The 22,481-nt window shown below is 40.2% G+C and overlaps 1 protein-coding gene across 2 annotated transcripts; it reads right to left on the bottom strand.

Moving 5' to 3' along the window:
• Positions 1-140: 140 nt before the first annotated feature.
• Positions 141-21,201, bottom strand: LTV1 (LTV1 ribosome biogenesis factor). Of its 2 annotated transcripts, none has more exons than XM_054492169.2 (11): positions 20,540-21,201; positions 19,418-19,549; positions 17,810-17,983; positions 13,813-13,900; positions 6,544-6,685; positions 5,981-6,236; positions 3,428-3,555; positions 1,713-1,852; positions 1,058-1,110; positions 668-868; positions 141-537 (listed from the first exon to the last, which is right to left on the bottom strand). In XM_054492169.2, exons 1-11 carry the CDS (start codon positions 20,540-20,542, stop codon positions 427-429), a joined length of 1,428 nt encoding a protein of 475 aa, XP_054348144.2. In that variant the 5' UTR covers positions 20,543-21,201; the 3' UTR covers positions 141-426. The 2 variants fall into 2 exon arrangements, with proteins under 2 accessions (XP_054348144.2, XP_054348143.2); XM_054492168.2 differs by having other exon boundaries at positions 6,535-6,685; positions 20,540-21,079.
• Positions 21,202-22,481: the final 1,280 nt, after the last annotated feature.

Genomic DNA, 22,481 nt, shown 5'->3' with positions numbered 1-22,481 from the left:
AACCAGGCCACTTTACTATTTACAGCAAATTAAACCATGTAATTCCTGAAAAGGCGTGGAGAGGATTCAAAGAAATATTTGAAAACATCTGCAAAAAACAACTATGACAACCATACAAATAAATGAATACACCAATTCCATTCACGTTACGAAGATATTTTCCTTTTATTTATCCAAACATTTCACATTCATGAAGTCATTTATTTCAGAGCAAATGTAAGCTTACAATATTAAAAACTAAAATATTACAATATTTACAAGATGGTTGGCAGGGGACACTTGCTAGTATAAAAATAATACAAATATTGTATTTTCCTCTTATCTGCCAGTAAAAATGGCAAACAGTTTTGTCTTTCTGAAGGTTCTAGTCAATGACTAAAGATGAGGAGCCCCTAATAAAGTGCCTTGCCCTGTATGCTCCACTGTCTATAGCTTTAGACCCTCAACATTCTTCTTCAAGTTTAGCAGCTCTTTTTCTTGCCTTCTTTTCTCCAGTTTAAATGCTAATTTGTTAGCTTTCTTCTCCACTCTTCGTTCCTGTTATAAGTACAAGAATATACTTGTATTATTCATATCTTTAAACTGATACAGACTGCTTTTACAAAATTCCCCTAATTTCCCCTCCACCAGCTCTTTGCAAATCTCACATCTGAAAAATATATTTTACCTTGCGCTCTTCTTTTATAGCTTGCTTTCTTGCTCTTTTATCTTCTTTGCTTTCATTTTTAGAACGTGGCTGAGTTGATACTTTAGGAAGATCACTGCCATTAATCATCTGTATTCTTTCAGCTTGCTTTGCTGTGAGTCCTTTCTTTGGTAAGACATTGAGAGGTATTCCTGTTTTAGAAGATATTCGAATTTGTTTGGGCTGAAATACAGATAAAATGGTACTAGAGTTATTTCTCATTCCTATTAAAAAATAGCTCATTAATGACATACTGTTGATGCTTTTTCTAATATCACCCTAGCCACAAAGATAAAAAGTTACTGTGTGAAAACGTGCACTCTATTTTTTATGCACTGCATCCTTCAGATAGCTCAGCACGCTAGGACTTACCTTTGGTTGATACTTGATAAGCTGTGGATGGTTATATAAATTTGAGTATGTACCTAAACAAACAAATAAAAGTCATGTATCAGTGAGCACATTTTCAGTTCCACAAAGCATTACTGAATTCCTACTATATTTCTGACCTTGTGTTTTCATAGTGCAAAATAACACTGGAATCTCTGGTCAATGTTTTATAAATTGCTTACAACTCAGTATTGGAATATTACTCTTTCCAAATAATTTTTCACAAATTTCCTAAAAGCCTAACTCTTATTAAAATGTATGTATTTTTTCAAAGTTGACATATGTTTTTTTTTTTTAGACAGAGTTTCGCTCTTGTTGCCCAGGTTGGAGTGCAATGGCGTGATCTCAGCTCATTGCAATCTCCGCCTCCCAGGTTCAAGCTATTCTCCTGACTCAGCCTCTCGAGCAGCTGGGATTACAGGTGCCTGCCACCATGCGTGGCTAATTTTTGTATTTTTAGTAGAGACAGGGTTTCACCATGTTGGCCAGGCTGGTCTTGAACTCCTGACATCAGGTGAGCCACCCGCCTCGGCCTCCCAAAGTGCTGGGATTACTATAGGCGTGAGGCACCACGCCCAGCTTAAAGTTGATATACTTTAATACTTTAAAATTACTATCATAAAGTGAATATACTTACTACAAATAGATTCACAATCCCACTTCTCTTTGGCTTCTTCAAGGACTACAGTAATCATTTCTTCCTCCTCAGACTCATCAAGCTCATTCATTGGCAGGTCTTGATCCTCCAAGGGTTCAAGGGTATTCAATTTTACACAACTTTTAGATGAGTTTTTAAAAGTGAAGACCAAGAAGGGGAAAAATGACCTATTATTATACTATGTCACCAAAACTGCAATTTTTAGCTGTGGAAAAAACCAATGTTTAAAATGCACATATTCCAGTGACCTATATGTTATTTTCTGTCAAACTCTGTTCTACCCAGCCCTGCCTCTTCCCTCCAGTGAGTTTTGGACATTCACTTGGCTGATAGGAAGGTAACATCTAGCTGTGTCTTTCCAAGGCAGCTTCCTAAGAAAACAGGTTTTTAAAGCCTAAAAAAGCATACCTCATCTGTCTCTGCGAAGTATTCAAATATTTCACTCAAACTATATAGCTTCTTGCTCTGCTATGGGATCTATATGTTATAGTGATCATGGAACATCAGACCTTTCTAGCTGATTTGAACACTTTATCAGTTTCTCTCAGAGAAGAGTCACCTTGATGTGGATGCTGATTTGCCAAAATAACTGGCTGGTCAGTTCCGCTAATCCAGCTGGAGAGACAAATTCTTATCTTTCCACGAGATGTAAATACCTACTTCTCAGAACACCTGGCATTTCAGAAAGATGAAAAGAGTGTATATTTGGAATAATTCTTCAGCCCAAAAGACTAGAAACACGATCTTATTTTCCAAGGGGAATGTGTCCCTTTATTTTATTTATTTATTTATTTTTGAGACAGAGTCTCGCCCTGTCACCCAGGCTGGAAGCAGTGGTGCTATCTCAGCTCACTGCAACCTCTGCCTTCCAGGTTCAAGTGATCCTGTCTCAGCCTCCCAAATAGCTGGGATTACAGGTGTACACCACCACGCCCAGCCTGTCCTTATATTTGACACCCAATAATACTCATGCTTCTATCAAAACAAAACTTTTAAGCAAAATAAATAAAAGTAAAAAAAAAAATTAAAAATTGGCCAGGCACAGTGGCTCACGTCTATAATCCCAGAACTTTGGGAGACCGAGGCAGGCATATTACATGAGGTCAAGAGTTTGAGACCAGCCTGGCCAACATGGTGGAACCCCGTCTCTACTAAAAATACAAAAATTAGCTGGGCATGGCAGCGTGCACCTGTAATCACATCTGCTCAGCAGGCTGAGGCAGGAGAATCACCTGAACCTGGGAGGTGGAGGTTGCAGGTGAGCTGAGATCGCACCACTGCATTCCAGCCTGGGCAACAGAGCAAGACTCTGTCTCAAAAAAAAAAAAAAAAAAAAAAAAAAAAAAATTTAAAAAACGAACACATTCTACTATGACTCTTCTCCAGCCAAAGATAACGGAGAAAGTGGCTCCTCGTATATTCCCATTACATTCTACTTCAGAACATTTAACACCAAAATGCAGGCAAAACAATGAGCTATACATGAGCCAAAGTTTATGGAAAATGTACCACTTTCTTTTTTTCCCCCTCCTATCTTTTTTTTCCCTTTTCTTTTTTCCTTTTTCATTTTCTTAATATGGATTTTGACTAGGTTAATTTTTTCCTCAATTTGGTTATACTATAGACCTTTCTTCGGAATTTTTTTGTTTTTTAAAAAAAAGAACAGCTAAACAAGTAAAGAAAAGTCACTGTACTTCTCTGCCTTCTCTTTATAGTAGTCATTCAAAACTTCCTGTAAGCGATTGCTGTCCACTTGAATAGAACCTTCCAATTCTGCATTATCCAGAGCTCCAATTTCATCATCATCATATTGCTCATAAAACTTGAATATAAACAGACAAAAGACACCATGAAAAGCAAATGTACTCAGTAAGACTACACACTTAAAAATTTTTTTACATTAACTTTATTCTTACACAATAGTTATTCAGGTACTATCACAATTACCATTAAAATATCAGTAGGGATTTAACGCAACAATAGGATGTGGAAGATATTTCCGCTCAGGACTTTAAGACTTACATTTAGACTAAAAATAGGCTTCCATTTAACATGTAAATGAAAGGCATTATTCCACTCAGCTTGGAGAACAAAATGCTAGGCAGCACAGATTACGTCAGAACATTTTTGAAGATACTTTTTCTTTTTTTTTAAGTATCTCACTGTCTCCCAGACTGGAGTACAATGGCGCGATCATAGTTCACTGCAGCCTCAAACTCTCAGGCTCAAGCAATCCTCCCACCTCAGCCTCTCAAGCAGCTGGGACCACAGGCACATGCCACCATACCAGGCTATTTTATTTACTTTTTAAAATAGAAACAGGGTCTGCATTGCCCAAGACAGTCTCAAACTCCTAGGCTCAAGTGATCCATCTGCTTCGGCCTCCCACAGTTCTGAGATTATAGGCACGAGACACTATGCCTAGCCTGAAGATATTTTCAAATTCCTTAGTTATGCAAACTAAAAGACTGTGCAACTGAAAATTCTCCTACTAATGTATATATTTGTTCTTGTTTAGACAATAATTACTGTATTATGCAAATGGTGCTGCCACTGTTAAGCTTTGACAAAGAGTAAATAGGGGGGATATATCTCCTGAAGAGTGAGATTTGTAGCAACAGTTTGCTTCTCCCTCAAGAGAAGAGGGAAAATAGTATTAGGTGAGAAGGTAGCAAGGTAAGAGCCTTTATTTTAGATTCACCTTGAAGGAAACTATTCCTTCATTCATTTATCATTATGGAACACTTTAAACTTCGATTACATGCCAAGACACCATTTTAGGCTTTTGGATGTATCCGTGAGCAAAATACAAAAAACTCTCTGACCTTGGGGAATTCACATTCTAATCTGAGACAAATCTATAAATGACATACATAATAAAGAAGCACAACATTAGAGATGATGTTAGGAGGTGTTATGTGCTACAGAACAAACAACAGGATAGGTGGGATTAAAAACCTGTATAAACAGTCTATCGGTTGAGATTATAAACCCTGGAGCTAATCTGTTACAACAGAACCAAATACAGTATATGAAAATTCAAGCTTTCAAAAGTGTCTTATACTCTACTTCCATTCTGTTCCTCAGTGTTAGTTATGTCTGAAAACACCAGATGAGAAATGGAAAGAAATGGAATTTTGATGTGCTCCATCAGGCCAATACTTCAGAAATATAGCATCTTTTGGATTACTGTTGGAGAAATTCAGAATCAGGATGTCAGAATTCAAGGGGGAAAATAAGAACGTTTGATCAGCCAACTCCTTCTGACCTACACACGTTCTTTCCAGAATTAAAACTAGGGTGACTGGCCTCATAGAATACGTAAAGGGAAAACAACAATAACTAAGGTGCTTTTATGCTCTATTTTAATAAAGAGATACACTGTTTTCAACACTCAAAAGTTTTAGCTTTGGGTCCCAATCTCTCTTTTTAAAAAAAAAAAAAATAAATAAATAAATAAATAAAAACAAGGCACACAGAAAGGCGCCTAACATCTACTTAGCTCGCGAGCACATCAGCTGACTTGGCCAGAGGATGGTCCAGTGTCCAGATCAACCTCAACCGGCTCGGCTTCGCCAAGGTCCTAGAGTGGACTGCTTCTATCTTTAGACTCACCTTGAAGGAAACTATTCCTTCATCCATTTATCATTTATGGAACACTTTAAACTTCTACTACATGCCAAGACACCATTTTAGGCTTTCAGATGTATCGTGAGCAAAATATAAAAAACTCTCTGCCCTTGGGGAATTCACATTCTAATCTGAGACAAATCTATATATGACACACACAATAAAGAAGCACAATATTAGAGATGGTGAGGGTTTAAGGGCCACTTCTGGGGGTTTTAAGGGCCAAACAGAAACTCAAGTGAGTTGTCCTACCACAGTTACTGAGAATAAAACTATTACAGCTACTTTTGGTTATCCATTCAGGTTGAATGAGGCATCATTTGAGCCACCTCCAGGTATAAGCATGTGATGTAAATTGGAAAAGTCACATCCTCCTAAGCGATTACTCTTCTCCTGCACAGTTCTATGCTCCCTTTGCAGTCTTTGTGCTCCTGTACTGCACTGATACCCTTCTGCTTTATGCTGGCTACACGAACCTATAGGTGGATAGTTGTAAACTTCCTATGATTGACTTTGTGGTTGGTGAGCACTTCAACCTGGGCTAAAGCTGACAGGTATTAAAAAAAAAAAATTTATCATAAGATAGTACTAAAGCATCCCTTATGTGGGGACCTTACCTTCTCAAACCTCTCATCATGTAGGGTCAGCTGTTCATTTCTCCTCATGACTGAGGAAGTCATCGAATACTCCGTGAAGCGACTTTTTGTTTCCTCACTCCAGAACAAGTGATCTGCTATAGCTCCATGAGTTTTTCCAGGCACAGACATACAATCTTCATCTGACAACAGGCCTGCAGAGTCATAGTCATCATTGCTATCTCCCTTCTCATCATCCACATCTTCCCATTCGCTGTCATCTTCATTCTCAGATTTCCTAAAGTAAAGGTCATAAATTACCTACCAAAACAACTTAAAAAGGAACAGAACAAAACCACTTTATACAAGTAAAATTGGAAGGTATTTCAGGAAGGGTTCTTGTCTAGGCAGGAAGAGTGAGGGTGTTTGATCAATCTGGTTTGGTAGGAAAAGCAATGAATCTCACATTTTCTGCTCTAAAATACAGAAGTCTCAGATTAAATGCTCTTGAAGGTCTCTTCCAACTGTAACGTTCTATGGTTACCATCCCACTGAAGCAGTAACACTTAGGTCATCATCTCTGCTTTGAAACAAACCACACATACTGTATATCCATTCCCTCTTCCTCTCCTGTTGACTTATTGGCCTGAAGAATAAAGTCATCCTCAAGCAGATTATCTGGATCATCAAAGTCAAAATCATCATCAAGAGCTGCAACAATGTCAGGATCAAAATCCAGTCGAGGTCCTAGAAGGAAAACAAAAATTGAGCAATAATTCCCAAGATAGCAACAATTCATTCACTTAACTCACAATATAAGGACCTATGATAGCAAGAGTCTATTAATATATTAAGGATAAAAGAATGATTAACAACTAAGTTCAGTCTAGTGAAGAATAAAGAGTGACCACCCCAAGACAAAAAAAGGAAAAAAAATGCTGCCTCAGCCCCAGTCAGGGGCTTATAAATAAAACTCCCATCTTCCTGGGACAGAGCACCTGGGGGAAGGCGCGGCTGTGGGCGCAGCTTCAGCAGACTCAAACGTTCCTGCCTGCCGGCTCTGAAGAGAGCAGCGGATCTCCCGGCACAGTGCTTGAGCTCTGCTAAGGGACAGACTGCCTCCTAAAATGGGTCCCTGACCCCTGTGCCTCCTGCCTGGGAGACACCTCCCATCAGGGGTCAACAGACACCTCATAGAGGAGAGCTCTGGTTGGCATCTGGCGGGTACCCCTCTGGGACAAAGCTTCCAGAGGAAGGAACAAGCAGCAATCTTTGCTGTTCTGCAGCCTCTGCTGGTGATACCCAGGCAAACAGGGACTGGAATGGACCTCCAGCAAACTCCAGCAGAGCCGCAGCAGAGGGGTCTGACTGTTACAAATAAACCTAACAGAAAGGAATAGCATCAACATCAACAAATAGGATGTCCACACAGAAACCCCATCCAAAGGTCACCAACAACAATGACCAAAGGTAGATAAATCCAAGAAGATGAGGAAAAACCAGCACAAAAAGGCTGAAATTTCCAAAAACCAGAATGCCTCTTCTCTTCAAAGGATCACAATTCCTCTCCAGCAAGGGAACAAAACTGGACGGAGAATGAGTTTGATGAATTGACAGAAGTACACTTCAGAAGGTGGGTTGTAAACTCCTCCAAGCTAAAGGAGCATGTTCTAACCCAATGCAAGGAAGCTAAAAATGTTGAAAAAAGGTTAGAGGAATTGCTAATTAGAATTACCAGTTTAGAGAAGAACATAAATGACCTGATGGAGCTGAAAAACACAGCAAGGGAACTTTGTGAAGCATACACAAGTATCAACAGCCGAATTGATCAAGTGGAAGAAAGGATATCAGTGATTGAAGATCAACTTAATGAAATAAAGCGTGAAGGCAAGATTAGAGAAAAAAGAATGAAAAGGAACAAACAAAGCCTCCAAGAAATATGGGACTATGTGAAAAGACCAAATCTGCCTTTGATTGGTGTACCTGAAAGTGATGGGGAGAATGGAACCAAGTTGAAAAACACTCTTCAGGATATTATCCAGGAGAACTTCCCCAACCTAGCAAGAGAGGCCAACATTCAAATTCAGGAAACATAGAGAACACCACAAAGATACTCCTCGAGAAGAGCAACCCCAAGACACATAATCGTCAGATTCACCAAGGTTGAAATGAAGAAAAAAATGTTAAGGGCAGCCAGAGAGAAAGGTTGGGTTACCCACAAAGAGAAGCCCATCAGACTAACAGTGGATCTCTCGGCAGAAACCCTACAAGCCAGAAGAGAGTGGGGGCCAATACTCAACATTCTTAAAGTAAAGAATTTTCAACTTAGAATCTCATATCCAGCCAAATTAAGTTTTATAAGTGAAGGAGAAATGAAATCCTTTCCAGATAAGCAAATGCTGAGAGATTTTGTCACCACCAGGCCTGCTTTACAAGAGCTCCTGAAGGAAGCACTAAATATGGAAAGGAAAAACTGGTACCAGCCACTGCAAAACATACCAAATAGTAAAGACCATCGATACTATGAAGACACTGCATAAACTAATGGGCAAAATAACCAGCTTAGCATCATAATGACAGAATCAAACTAACACATTACAATATTAACCTTAAATGTAAATGGGCTCAATGCCCCAATTAAAAGACACAGATTGGCAAACTGGATAGAGTCAAGACCCATCAGTGTGCTGTATTCAGGAGACCCATCTCATGTGCAAAGACGCACACAGACTCAAAATAAAGGAATGGAGGATACTTACCAAGCAAATGGAAAGCAAAAACAGCAAGGGTTGCAATCCTACTCTCTGATAAAACAGACTTTAAACTAACAAAGATCAAAAAACACAAAGAAGGGCATTACATAATAGTAAAGGGAACAATGCAACAAGAAGAGCTAACTACCCTAAATATATATGCACCTAATACAGGAGCACCCAGATTCATAAAGCAAGTTCTAAGAGACCTACAAAGAGACTTAGACTCCCACACAATAATAACAGGAGACTTTAACACCCCACTGTCAATATTAGACAGATCAACGAGACAGAAAATTCACAAGGATCTTCAGGACTTAAACTCAGCCGTGGACCAAGCAGACCTAATAGACAGTGACATAACTCTCCACCCCAAATCAACAGAATATACATTCTTCTCAGCACCACATTGCACTTATCCTAAAATTGACCACATAATTGGAAGTAAAACACTCCTCAGCAAATGCAAAAGAATGGCAATCATAACAAACAGTCTCTCAGACCACAGTGCAATCAAATTAGAACTCAGGATTAAGAAATCCACTCAAAAATGCACAACTACTTGGAAACTGAACAACCTGTTCCTGAATGACTACTGGGTAAATAACAAAAATTAGGTAGAAATAAATAAGTTCTTTGAAACCAATGAGAAAAAAGACACAACATACCAGAATCTCTGGGACACAGCTAAAGCAGTGTTTAAGGGGAAATTTATAGCGCTAAATTCCCACAGGAGAAAGCAGGAAAGATCTAAAATCAACACCCTAACATCGCAATTAAAAGAACTAGAGAAACAAGAGCAAAGAAATTCAAAACCTAGTAGAAGACAAGACATAACTAAAACACAACAGAACTGAAGGAGATAGAGACACGAAAACCCTTCCAAAAAAACCAATGAATCCAGGAGCTGGTTTTTTGAAAAGATTAACAAAATAGATAGACTGCTAGCCAGACTAATAAAGAAGAAAAGAGAGAAGAATCAAATAGACACAATAAAAAATGATAAAGTGGATATCACCATCGATCCCACAGAAATACAAATTACCATCAGAGAATACTATAAACACCTCTACGCAAATAAAATAGAAAATCTAGAAGAAATGGATAAATTCCTGGACACATACACCCTCCCAAGGCTAAATCAGGAAGAAGGCTGACACATACCCTCCCAAGGCTAAATCAGGAAGAAATCGAATTCCTGAATAGACCAATAACAAGTTCTGAAATACAGGCAGCAATAGCCTACCAACCAAAAGAGAAGCCCAGGACTAGACAGATTCACAGCCAAATTCTACCAGAGGTACAGAGAGGAGCTGGTACCATTCCTTCTGAAACTATTCCAAACAATAGAAAAAGAGGGACTCCTCTCTAACTCATTTTATGAGGCCAGCATCATCCTGATATCAAAACCTGGCAGAGACACAACAAAAAAAGAAAATTTCAGGCCAATATCCCTGATGAACATCAATGCGAAAATCGTCAATAAAAAACTGGCAAAACGAATCCAGCAGCACATCAAAAAGCTTATCCACCACAATCAAGTCAGCTTCATCCCTGGGATGCAAGGCTGGTTCAACGTAATCCATTACACAAAGAGAACCAATGACAAAAACCACATGATTATCTCAATAGATGCAGAAAAGGCCTTTGATAAAATTCAACACCCCTTCATGCTAAAAACTCTCAATAAACTAGGTACTGATGGAACATATCTCAAAACAATAAGAGCTATTTATGACAAACCTTCAGCCAATATCATACTGAATGGGCAAAAGCTGGAAGCATTCCCTTTGAAAACTGGCACAAGACAAGGATGCCCTCTCTCACCACTCCTATTCAACACAGTATTGGAAGTTCTGGCAGGGCAATCAGGCAAGAGAAAGAAATAAAGGGTACTCCAACAGGAAGAGAGGAAGTCAAATTGTCTCTGTTTGCAGATAACATGACTGTCTATTTAGAAAACCCCATCATCTCAGCCCAAAATCTCCTTAAGCTGATAAGCAACTTCAGCAAAGTCTCAGGATACAAAATCAATGTGCAAAAATCACAGGCATTCCTATACACCAGTAATAGACAAACAGAGAGCCAAATCATGAGTGAACTCCCATTCACAATTGCTACAAAGAGAATAAAATACCTAGGAATCCAACTTACAAGGGATGTGAAGGACCTCTTCAAGGAGAACTACAAACCACTGCTCAAAGAAATCAGAGAGGACACAAACAAATGGAAAAACATTCCATGCTCATGGATAGGAAGAATCAATATCATAAAAATGGCCATACTGCCCAAAGTAATTTATAAGATAACCCTAAGCAGAAAGAACAAAGCTGGAGGCATCACACTACCTGACTTCAAACTATACTACATGGCTACAGTAACCAAAACAGCATGGTACTGGTACCAAAACAGATATATAGACCAATGGAACAGAACAGACGCCTCAGAAATAACACCACACATCTACAGCCATCTGATCTTTGACAATCCTGACAAAAACAAGCAATGGGGAAAGGATTCCGTATTTAATAAATGGTGTTGGGAAAACTGGCTAGCCATATGCAGAAAACTGAAACTGGACCCCTTCTTTACACCTTATACAAAAATTAACTCAAGATGGATTAAAGACTTCAACGTAAGACCTAAAACCATAAAAACTCTAGAAGAAAACCTAAGCAATACAATTCAGGATATAGGCATGGGCAAAGACTTCTTGACTAAAATATCAAAAGCAATGGCAACAAAAGCCAAAATTGACAAATGGGATCTAATTAAATTAAAGAGCTTCTGCACAGCAAAAGAAACTATCAACAGAGTCAATAGGCAACCCACACAATGGGAGAAAATTTTTGCAATCAATCCATCTGACAAAGGGCTAATACCCAGAATCTACAAAGAACTTAAATTTACAAGAAAAAAAAAGCAACCCCATTGAAAAGTGGGCAAAAGATAGAACAGATATTTTTCAAATGAAGACATTTATGCAGCCAACAAACATGAAAAAAAGCTCATCATCACTGGTCATTGGAGAAATGCAAATCAAAACCACAATGAGATACCATCTCACGCCAGTTAGAATGACAATCATTAAAAAGTCAGGAAACAACAGATTCTGGAAAGGATGTGGAGAAATAGGAACGCTTTTATATTGTTGGTGGGAGTGTAAATTAGTTCAACCATTGTGGAAGACAGTGTGGCGATTCCTCAAGGATCTAGAACTAGAAATACCATTTGACCCAGCAATCCCATTACTGGGTATATACCCAAAGGATAATAAATCATTCTATTATAAAGACACATGCACACGTAGGTTTATTGTAGCACTGTTCACAATAGCAAAGACTTGGAACCAACTTAAATGCCCATCAATGATAGACTGGATAAAGAAAATGTGGCACATATACACCATGGAATACTATGCAGCCATAAAAAAGGACGTGTTCATGTCCTTTGCAAGGACATGGATGAAGCTGGAAACCATAATTCTCAGCAAACTAACACAGGAACAGAAAACCAAACACCGCATGTTCTCACTCATAAGTGGGAGTTGAACAATGACAACACATGGACACAGGGAGGGGAACATCACACACTGGGGCCTGTTGGAGGATGGGGGCCTAGGGGAGGGATAGCATTAGGAGAAATGCCTAATGTAGATGATGGGTCGATGGGTGCAGCAAACCACCATGACGTGTATACCTACGTAACAAACCTGCACATTCTGCACATATATCCCAGGACTTAAATTAAAAAAAAAAAAAAGAAAAAAGAAATCATGCTTCTCCTTTTAATATCCACTGGTAAAAATACTGTTCCATTATACATCTATAATGTTTAACTTTGTCTAGCATAATTCAAAGCTTTTGTGTGCAGGAAGAAACTGGGCTTTAAATTCACCTGCTAAAAATAACTCAAATGAACAATTTTTAGACTGTTACACTTTCAGTATTTTCTGACTTTGAGATTTTAATAAATACCTACCTGTTTCTTCAGATATATTCTTCCATCTATAAAAATACTAGGCTGACTCTGGGCACACTGCTTAGGACTTAGCCCTGCTCCACAAGGAGCAGAAAATGAAAACAAAAAACTCAAGTTCAAGAAAAACTTTCAACTCTAAATTTATCATGACATGGCCTCCAACACCCTCTGCTACATGGCCAATACTTAACCCTCCGGCCTCATTTCTTTTTAATCCATACCCTTCCTTCTGGGCAGGCTAAAATGTGTACAGTTACCTATATTCACGTTCTCTTGCCTTAGGACATACAGTCCTCTGTCTGGAACATCCTCTGGTCCCCACCCCTCCCCTCCTTCTTCCACCTACCTAACTTTTACTTAAGAAACAAACTAGACAACACCTTCTTTAGAAAGCCTTGCCCAACCCTGGGAGGCTGGGTTTGGTGCTACTCACCCCACTAGTAATATCCATCTATACTGTAATTTATCATTTATTGTTTATTTTTCCCAAATGAGGTAAATTCTTGGGTCAGAGACTATGCTTTATTCTGTTTTAACCCAAGGCCCTGCCACACAGACAGTGGCAACTCAAAAATCTGTAGAATAAATTAATTAATGAATGCCACAGGACAGGTGTTAGTCAATAATTAAGGCAACTTAGGAGAAAGTACCAACACCACTTCTGTGGACTTTTGTGTTTGTTCTGAAATACAGTGTTGGTACTAAAAATTAAAAATAAAAATTCTCCCCCAATATATGTGTAGATGGCAAAATGAACTTCGATAAAAATACCTGTATGCTCTGGGGAGAAATTCTGAAAGACAACAGTTTATTTTTCAAAATTACACTACAAGTAATGAATAATGAATACCACTATCTTTGTAAGAGGTTACGTGAAGGTTACAATTCCCCTAACTAGATTACCAAGAATAGTTTCCCGACTTTCCTCTCCAAACAGGAATTCAAAAGATGTAAGGATTTGATGGTAGGAATACAAAAATACAAAGATCACATTCATCCCTTCCTAATAATCCCTGATCTGAATTCCAGGCATATCTCAATTGTTTCAATACTCTACTGGAGATAGAAAAATCCTACATCATTTCTTTATGTTTTGCAAAATACATTTATCCATATGAAAAGATAAAGAATTAAAAATACCTGAAACTGGAGCTGCTTTATTTAACAATCCAACATCTTCCTCAAACTCTGAAGCAAACACTGATGAAGGCAACTTAATTCCAGTGCTCTTGAAAAAGAAATTGCACAATGGTTAGGTTTATTTGGAAATTCTTCTTGGGTTGAAGTCCCCCCCAAATCAATGTCCATCCAGAACCTTAGACTGACCATATTTGAAATAGGGTGCTCTCAACTATAATAAGATGAGGTCTTACTGGACCATGGTCCTATAACGAGACCACATGAAGACAGAGACTCATAGGGGAGAATGCCATGTGCAGATGACAGCAGACTGGAGTGAGGCCTCTATAAGGCAAGGAATTCCAAGGAATTATCACCGGTAACCTTCGGAAGTTAGGAATGAGCCATTCAACCGTCCCTCCTTCTAAGCCCACAAGAAAAAAAAAACCAACCCTGCTGATACCTTCATTTCAAACTTCTGACCTCCAGAACCATGAAGGCAGAAATTTCTGTTGTTTTAAGTCACCTAGTTTGTGGTAATTTGTTACTGCAGTCCTAGGAAACTATTACAACTACATTCTGTGTTCTCTCACCTGTGCTCCAGGTTGTATATATGTTAAACATGTATATTCCATCATAAACCCAAAAGCAACTCTCTATAATACATCACAATGCTTTCTCTAGTAAATTATTCCATTTATCCCTCAGATCCCATGAGGTATCACCATGTTTTAGCAAAAGAACGAAAACTAAGAAAGTTTAAATGGCCCATCTGCCTGAGAATGATCAGTAAGTGAGATTCTGGGATTCAAATCCCAGAGTTTCTTAACTCCACTTGCCTGAAATTTCAAAACAAAATTAAACTTTTTCCTCTTAAACTAGAGATAACGTCCTAATCTCTAGTAATGGCACAGCCCTTGTATGAATTGGCTATCTTAAATCCTCGGGTGGTTATAAATCATTTTGCTCTGTCCTACGTCCCCTTGAAATCTCTTATATGCAGTGATTTCACTCTATTCTTTGGGGCATCATCTCATTTATAGTTAACCAAAACATAAGTGACTGCAACCGCTCATATAGCTAGTCTATATCTAGTACAACCTTCATACCCACGGCAAGATTAAGCTCCTTTAATAGTTTCTCATGTGACCTTCTTGAGTTTCTGACAGGTCTCAATTTTTCACTCTGTATTTAAGGCCTTGGTTCTCAAGGACCTATAAAATCAAGGCCTACTCTGTGTATCCAAATTTCTCAGTTATTCTATATGACCATGCAAATCATGTTCACTCCTCAGTCATGTAATAATGCAAAACATTTTACTTGGCACGCATGTGCCTGACACGGAACCACAGTGCTCGCTGTCTCGGCACCCTGACTGAAAATGTTCCTTCTCCTGTCAACAGTACCCACCACTTGGTGGCCAGCTCGGTTCCTACCCTCCCACATGAAGCCCTTTCTGATCACTGTCCTAGAACTTCCCTTTGTGTGAACTTCCTGCCTTCTTCACACACTGCAATCTACTTAAACATGTGCTTGCTAGCCTACATTCTCTGACTGGTTCTTAGGCTTGTTTCCTCTCCTTGACCAAACAGTTGATAACGTGAGGACAACCACCATGTGTTATTTATCTCTGTGCACCTCACCACCTGCCCTATCCTCAGCCCAGGAGGAGGCACAAAGCTGGAATGTGCATCCTCATTGGCTCACTGAGAAAGCTCTCTGAATTGGAAGCCTCTGAGGAGCATGAGTAAAGCCTACATATGGCAGTGTACACACAGCAAGATGTTATGGCTTCCAAAATGAGTTTCTCAGTAGCATAAACATGGGCAAAGATGTTATTTTGCTGTAGAGTATATTTTTAAGAAAACAGCGTTACTAAGACATCATTCACATATAATTCACCTATTTAAAGTGTACAATTTAATGTTTTTTAAAGATATTACATTATTAATTACTTAAAATTGTAGTAAAATGTACATAGTCTTTTAGGTTTTTAAAAAGGTACCTTTGTGATATTTATCCTTAGAAGTTTGGGGTTAAACACAAGGTCAGTTTGTGTTAAATGAATTTACTTTTGTGAGATATTTTTCAAATCTTGAAAAGTAGTCAAAGAATCACATACACGATTAAGAGTTTAAAGAGAAATTACTTTTTTTTTTAGAGGAGTGCTGTGTTTTCACTGGTTGCAGTAGTTCTCAACTACATGACATTTGCCCAGTTACTTTCCACAACAGCACCACCCTCTTTCTTTCATGTCAAAATCATGGCCTGCTCAAGCATCAATCATTTCTATACTGCCTTTTTACACTGTCTTACACTGTTTCTAGGGGTTATTCATTATTTCTAATCTACTCGAATTTGGTGGTGTGTTACGAATTAAAGTAAAAAAAAGTATATGGGACTAATCCATATTTTTTCATAGCTCTTCAGAAAACCAACGACACTTCTGTTTTTAAATACAATTCAGCTGTCCCTGCAAATGTCACTGAAGTGTCCATTTAAGAGCCTTATCCTATTAAAAAGCCAATTAGTGACTGCTTTTACTCAAAATGAATTAAGGATTAAAAGTTAGTCTTGTACGACCGGGCGTGGTGGCTCACGCCTATAATCCCAGCACTTTGGGAGGCTGAGGCAGGCGGATCACCTGAGGTCGGGAGTTCGAGACCAGCCTGACCAACACGGAGAAACCCCGGCTCTACTAAAAATACAAAATTAGCATTAGCCGGGCACAGTGCCACATGCCTGCAATCCCAGCTACTAGGGAGGCTGAGGCAGAATTGCTTGAACCCAGGAGGCGGAGGTTGCAGTGAGCCGAGATCGTGCCATTGTACTCCAGCCTGGGCGACAGGAGCAAAACTCCATCTCAACAACAACAACAACAACAACAACAAAGTTAGTCTTGTACTGGTCAATACAAGCCAGGCAAAACTTTACTAAGAATTTTCTCCCTTAGATAAACAAGTTGAGCCACTAAAGAACCCCTCCTCTCCCTCAACAGGTTATAGAAGCAAGTGAGCCAATAAGTCTCTACTACCAATGAAGCCTTGAGGAAGAAGGAATAAAGAAGTTGGTTCTCTATGACAGAGACGTGGTGGGATTTGGGGCGTTACAAAAGAGCCACAACCTACTTAGTGAACGAGCAGCTGCAGTTATTACCTTTCTTTGGGATGATATCCCGAAACCTAACCTTTCTGAGTCTCCTTAAGCAACAAGCTATTGCCTGTAAGAACTACAATCACGTCTTCCCCAAGGAAAGGAATGCCTAGACCACGACAGAATTGGGGAATGAGGAGCAGGGTAAACTGGTGCCCTTTCTATCTCTTACCTTTTGCTTATAAACCTAATGAATGTCTCCTTTTTTTAAAGTGCTAGGTGATATAATAGTTTCCCACAGGGAAATTTACTCTACATCAAATTAAAAATAAGGTCACAGAGGCATACAACATGGGCATTCTTAACATAAACAGGGGAGAAAACAGAACTTAGACTAACAGCACTAATTTCATATAAACACGTACTATCACTTGTCCTGAAAGAGAAGGTATTAAAGTGGACCGAACATTTGTTTACCAGACAGGAATGTTATTATCATCCACTCATTCTTTCGCTTATGAGTAGCCTGCAGCTTTTACAAAAGTGTTAAAGATCTGAATATTCCACAAAAGTTAAGTCCTATCTTAGACCAAGAGTTTACGATCCTGAAAAGTTATGTTGTTAACATGTAGAATGTCAGCTGCTTTTCTCCTATTGAAAAGTGCTGTCTAACATGGCCATGTCTATCAATCAAAAGTTCTGAACCTATAAAAAGGCTGTTACCGTTGACACCTGCCACCAGAGAAGACGTGACCTATTCTCTCCTGATGGTATACACATGCATACACATATATAATTTTAAGTGGAGGCATGGTCTATCTTTGTGCTCTTCATACGGACACCATTTCTTGCCCCAAACAGATATATTGATTCAAAAATGATTTCTTCACCTCACTCCCACAATTAAATTGCTGAAAAGCCTTACTGGAATGACTAGTGTTTCTTCTTTCTCCTCTCTCCTGTTGTGTGCACTGAAGGTACTTGAGGGAATAAGCTCTGAAGGCCCAGATGGTTCCTTCAGGTGCTGCAGGTAGTCATAGTCATCATCAAAGAACACTCCATACTTCCTCTGTTCTGCTCGCCTTTCTTCATTGTCTATCTATAAATGAAATGGAATTAGTACTTTCTTCACTGTTTATCTATAAACAAAATGGAATCAGTAAGCCTTCCAAGGATAAGGCATGGGAATATTACAATGAGTACAGCTTTCCAAGTAGGAGGCAGATGGCACATGAACATTTTGGCTGATGGGAAAAAGACAAAGAATTCTTGACAAACAGGAAATGTACAGCTTCAAAACCAGAGTGCTACATAACATCAAAATGGAATGAAAACATTCATGCTTTTAAAAGGGCAATAAAAATAAATAACAATTGCTCCTTCCACTAGACATTTCTGTGCAACATTTTGAGTCACGAAATATACATACAATTTATTTTATCATCTATTTGGAGGGTCATAAGAAAAGACGTGGGAGGCCAGGTGCAGTGGCTCATGCCTATAATCCCAGCACTTTGGGAGGCTGACGTAGGAGGATCACTTGAGCCTAGGAGTTCAAGACCAGCCTGGGCAAAATAGTGAGACCTCGTTTCTACAAAACAATTTTAAAAATTAGCTAGGCCCGGTGGCGTGTGCCTGTAGTACTGGCTACTCTGGAGGCTAAGGTGGGAGGATCGCTTGAGCCCAAGAGGTAGAAGTTGCAGTGAGCTGAGATGGAGCCACTTTGCATGCCAGCCTGGGCAACAGAGATTTGGGTGCCTTGAAAGGTTAAGTACAATTTCTTGTATTTATATGCAAAAAAAAACCTTCTCAACATACAACAAAACTGGCTTTACTGAAAAGCTAAACATGGCCCATGGCCCCCAATACTCTGTTTCCCAACACTGTTTCATAATATCTACACTTAATAAGTGTAGTCTAACATTAAGAGTCTTAATAAGTAGAGTCTAACATTAAGTCAGTCTTTTCGAGGCTCCCTTGCAAAGTTCCCTGAGCTAACCAAGAAGCTCAGATATTTTACATTTCCTAAGATGAGCAACCAGGAGGCAAAATGCAGTTTGTGGTTATAAAACGGCAGGATCTTAGAGAAAGCACAGTTTGAGCATATATTGGTGCCCTAAATAACATCATGCCGCATTGTAGCTGGTGCTTTGGTAAATATTTACCATTATTCTACAAGATTTGCTCGTTTAAACATCTCAAATAAAGAACTTTGTCTTCCCAATCAAAATAATATGAATGATGTAAAAATCAGCAAATTGTACTAAAAATTAACTTATAGATTATTTCCCAGAATATCAGTTATCTGAGAATAACAGCTGGCTAACAATTTATTAAAAACTGTTAACATAGCCAGGCGCGGTGGCTCATGCCTGTAATCCCAGCACTTTTGGAGGCCAAGCTGGAAGGACTGCTTGAATCCAGGAGTTCAAGACCAGCCTAGGCAACATGCCAAGACTCTATTTATTTAAAAAAAAGAAAAAAAAAACCTATTGTCTACCTACAAACTGACTGGCTAAAGAACAGGACCTACTTTTTGTGTGGGCAGTAGAACCCTCTGGGGTGCAGTCTCATCTGCTGCTAAAGGATCTCGTTGGCTCCGGTGGACCAAGTGAAAAGACACAGCTTTCTTCTTCTCTATAAAGGGCTTTTTCTTCCTGTGAGGCTTCAAAGGAACAAAATCACAACAATTAATTAAAACAGAACAAAAAGACGGAGAATAATTCCATAGTCCACACATGCATCTTTAGTAGTCATGTTAAAGATAAATACTTTTTAAAAATCTACACTTCTAGGGCAGGCAACATCAGCTGTGTTCTGTAGAATCCATACTTAACCTTCCTTCAACAAACATTCCTTGAGCACCTACTTTGTGCCAGACCTTGTTATGGGAACTGAGAATACAGAAGTGGGAAAGTCAGATAAAGTCCCTGTTCTTAGCAAGAAAATCAAGATAATTTCTGGTGAAGAAAATATAAGACAGTGACGTGAAAATGACTTAAAAGCTACTTTACACTGGCTGCTCAGGGAAGGCCCCTGGCCGACTGAACCAGAATGACAAGAAGCCTGCCACAACATAATCTGGAGTAGACAGCTCCACACAGAGCATCTACCAACCAGTAAATAAAATCACGACACAAACAGCTAAAGTCTAATAATACATTCTTACTTCGCTATTCAATTTTGATTCTCTAAACTGTGAAACCAATTAAGTGGCTTTACTTTAGGCCCAACCTTATGCTCTCCCACAAGTTCCCTTTCTCAGAGAAAACAGGCAGACACCTGCCACTCCAACGCTGAGGGAGACCAGCAGCTCCCTCTGCTCGACCCCAAGAAGCACTGGCTTGCGCGTTTGTGTCCGCAGTCGCCAGCTTTTAGTTAACCGAAAGCGCGCAGGGCTGCAGACTCCCAGGGGTAAAAAAAAAAAAGGCCATTCTCCTCTCCGGGCCACATCCCAGGGAGGCTCGGCGGTGGGAGACTGTAACTTGCAAAGAATGCCCGGGGCGGTGTGGGTGGCCTATGTCGGGGTACTGTGCCGCAAGCAGCCTCTGGCATAACCCAGACCCAGGCCGCAGTAGCCAAGGCATTACCGGAAGCAGCCTGGCCTCTGCAAAACTACAGCGCCCGGCCTCCGAAACAAGCAAGGCTTGCTCACCATGCTGCAGCCGCGCGGCGCTCACCCCAAACAGGGGCGGCGATGACACCCTCGAAGTCCGGCGGGGAGACCAAGTCCCAGCTAAAGGCCGCTTCTGCAGGCCTCACCACACGTGCAGCCCCAGGACCCGGCGATAACGTCACCCAGCCAGCCGTGGAAATGAACCAATCGCCGAGGAGCTGATGGGTCGCGACCGGAAGTTACATAGGCTTGCTGCTTCTCCACGATCGCGAGAAGCCATCGGGAGGTGGGGCTAGCTCGGCTCCCACCCCTGGGCGGGCTGTACTTTTCCGGCCTTTAGTCTCCCGCCGGCGAAAGGGAATCGTGGGGGGTCCTTAACGTTGAGGTGCCACAGAGGGGTTTCTGCTTGTGGACGAACTTCCTTTTATAGCTCCCTCTACGGAGGCCAGAGGGGACGAATCTAGCATCCCCGTTGACTTGTGTCCCTTACCTATTCCCAACCATAAAAAACAAAGCCGCGGACAAGGAAGGGAGTCGACCACCCCGCTGGGGTGCTGGGGTCGCCAAGTTTCAGGTTCCCTCTCCGGGTGGGGGCGGAGTCGGTTGCCGTAGCAACGGAGGCTGGGGCCTTGCCTTTATAGACTGCATCAGACTTGATCAGGTTATATTTTCCACTGTTTCATGAACTGCTTTCATCTGCCCTGTTAACCAAACCCCCGAGACTCTGTTAACTGTAGAGGCATTTGAACTAATAAAATACATTCAGAATCTCTGGTGTTTGAATGTTAACTTTCTCACCTTGTTTAAACAAATAGGCTATAAGCACGCATTCTTAGGAAGATTTCAGGCCGGTATTGGCGCACTCACATAGCTTTTCTTAGACAAAAGTGTGTGGTAAATGCAATCACTTTCATCAGCAGACCTTTTTTTCAAATTTGTTTCCCCCACTTCCCAGTTTCTGGTGACCTGTCAATGAATAAGTTACCTTGGATTGTGTCTTTATGCCGTAGGCATTACCCCTGTAAGTATTTGCGGAGTATTATTCTTTTATTACAATAAAAATTATAGAAATAGGCCAGGCGCGGTGGCTCATGCCTGTCATCCCAGCACTTTGGGAGGCCGAAGCGGGTGGATCACCTGAGGTCAGGAGTTCAAGACCAGCCTAGCCAACGTGGTGAAACCCCGTCTCTACTAAAAATACAAAACTTAGCCAGGTGTGGTGGCGGGCGCCTGTAATCCCAACTACTTGGGAGGTTGAGGCAGGAGAACAGCTTGAACCCGGGAGGCGGAGGTTGCAGTGAGCTGAGATCATGCCATTGCACTCCAGCTTGGGCGACAAGAGCGAAACTCCCGTCTCAAAAAAATATATATATAGAAATAATTTAGGTTAGGACCATAAAACTTGTCTTAGGCTATTGCTTTGTAACAGAGATAATACATGGCACTCCTATGTGCCAGAGATTCGTTGTTATTACTCGTTATATAGAATTAAAAGATCCAAGAGGGCAGTTTTTATTTCCTTTCAATCAGTTGTACTTACTGCTGTATCGTCAGGGGCCTGACGCATGGGGCATATATGCTCAGTAAGTATTTATTTAAATGAATTAATGTTCTGGCATTTTATCTGAATCATCTCATTTCATCCTCACCGCAACACTATGAAAGAGACGCAATTATCTTCAGCATCCTACAAATCCTAAAAATGAGGCAAGAGAATACAAATTAAGTACTAAGCCCCCCAGCTGACTGAATGGACTCCCTTTTGGCCAAGGGGACCCAGAGTAACCTTGAAAACTGAGTTCTTGCTTTGCCTTGTTATATCCCCTCCCTCACTAACCAGGATCAGGCTTTCTTCCCTAAGGGATAAATAGAAACCATCCCTTTCAAAAGACTCCACCACTGATATCAGCCTGTTGCTGCCTTCCCTTTTTTGCCTAACAGACTACCCACTATGGAGTGGTTCTGGCCAATCTACGGAGCA

Source organism: Pongo pygmaeus, chromosome 5 (genome assembly GCF_028885625.2).
Source record: "Pongo pygmaeus isolate AG05252 chromosome 5, NHGRI_mPonPyg2-v2.0_pri, whole genome shotgun sequence".
Lineage (NCBI taxonomy): Eukaryota > Metazoa > Chordata > Mammalia > Primates > Hominidae > Pongo > Pongo pygmaeus.
The sequence above is the reverse complement of the archived record's forward strand: the minus strand, read 5'-3'. Positions and strand labels throughout refer to the sequence as shown.

Coding starts and splice junctions, on each gene's coding strand:
- LTV1 (XM_054492168.2), bottom strand. Junction 6,686..13,812: donor TAAAGCAGCTCCAGTTTCAG/GTATTTTTAATT, acceptor TTTTCCTTCTAG/GACCTCGACTGGATTTTGAT. Junction 3,556..5,980: donor ATGATGAGAGGTTTGAGAAG/GTAAGGTCCCCA, acceptor TTTATATTCAAG/TTTTATGAGCAATATGATGA.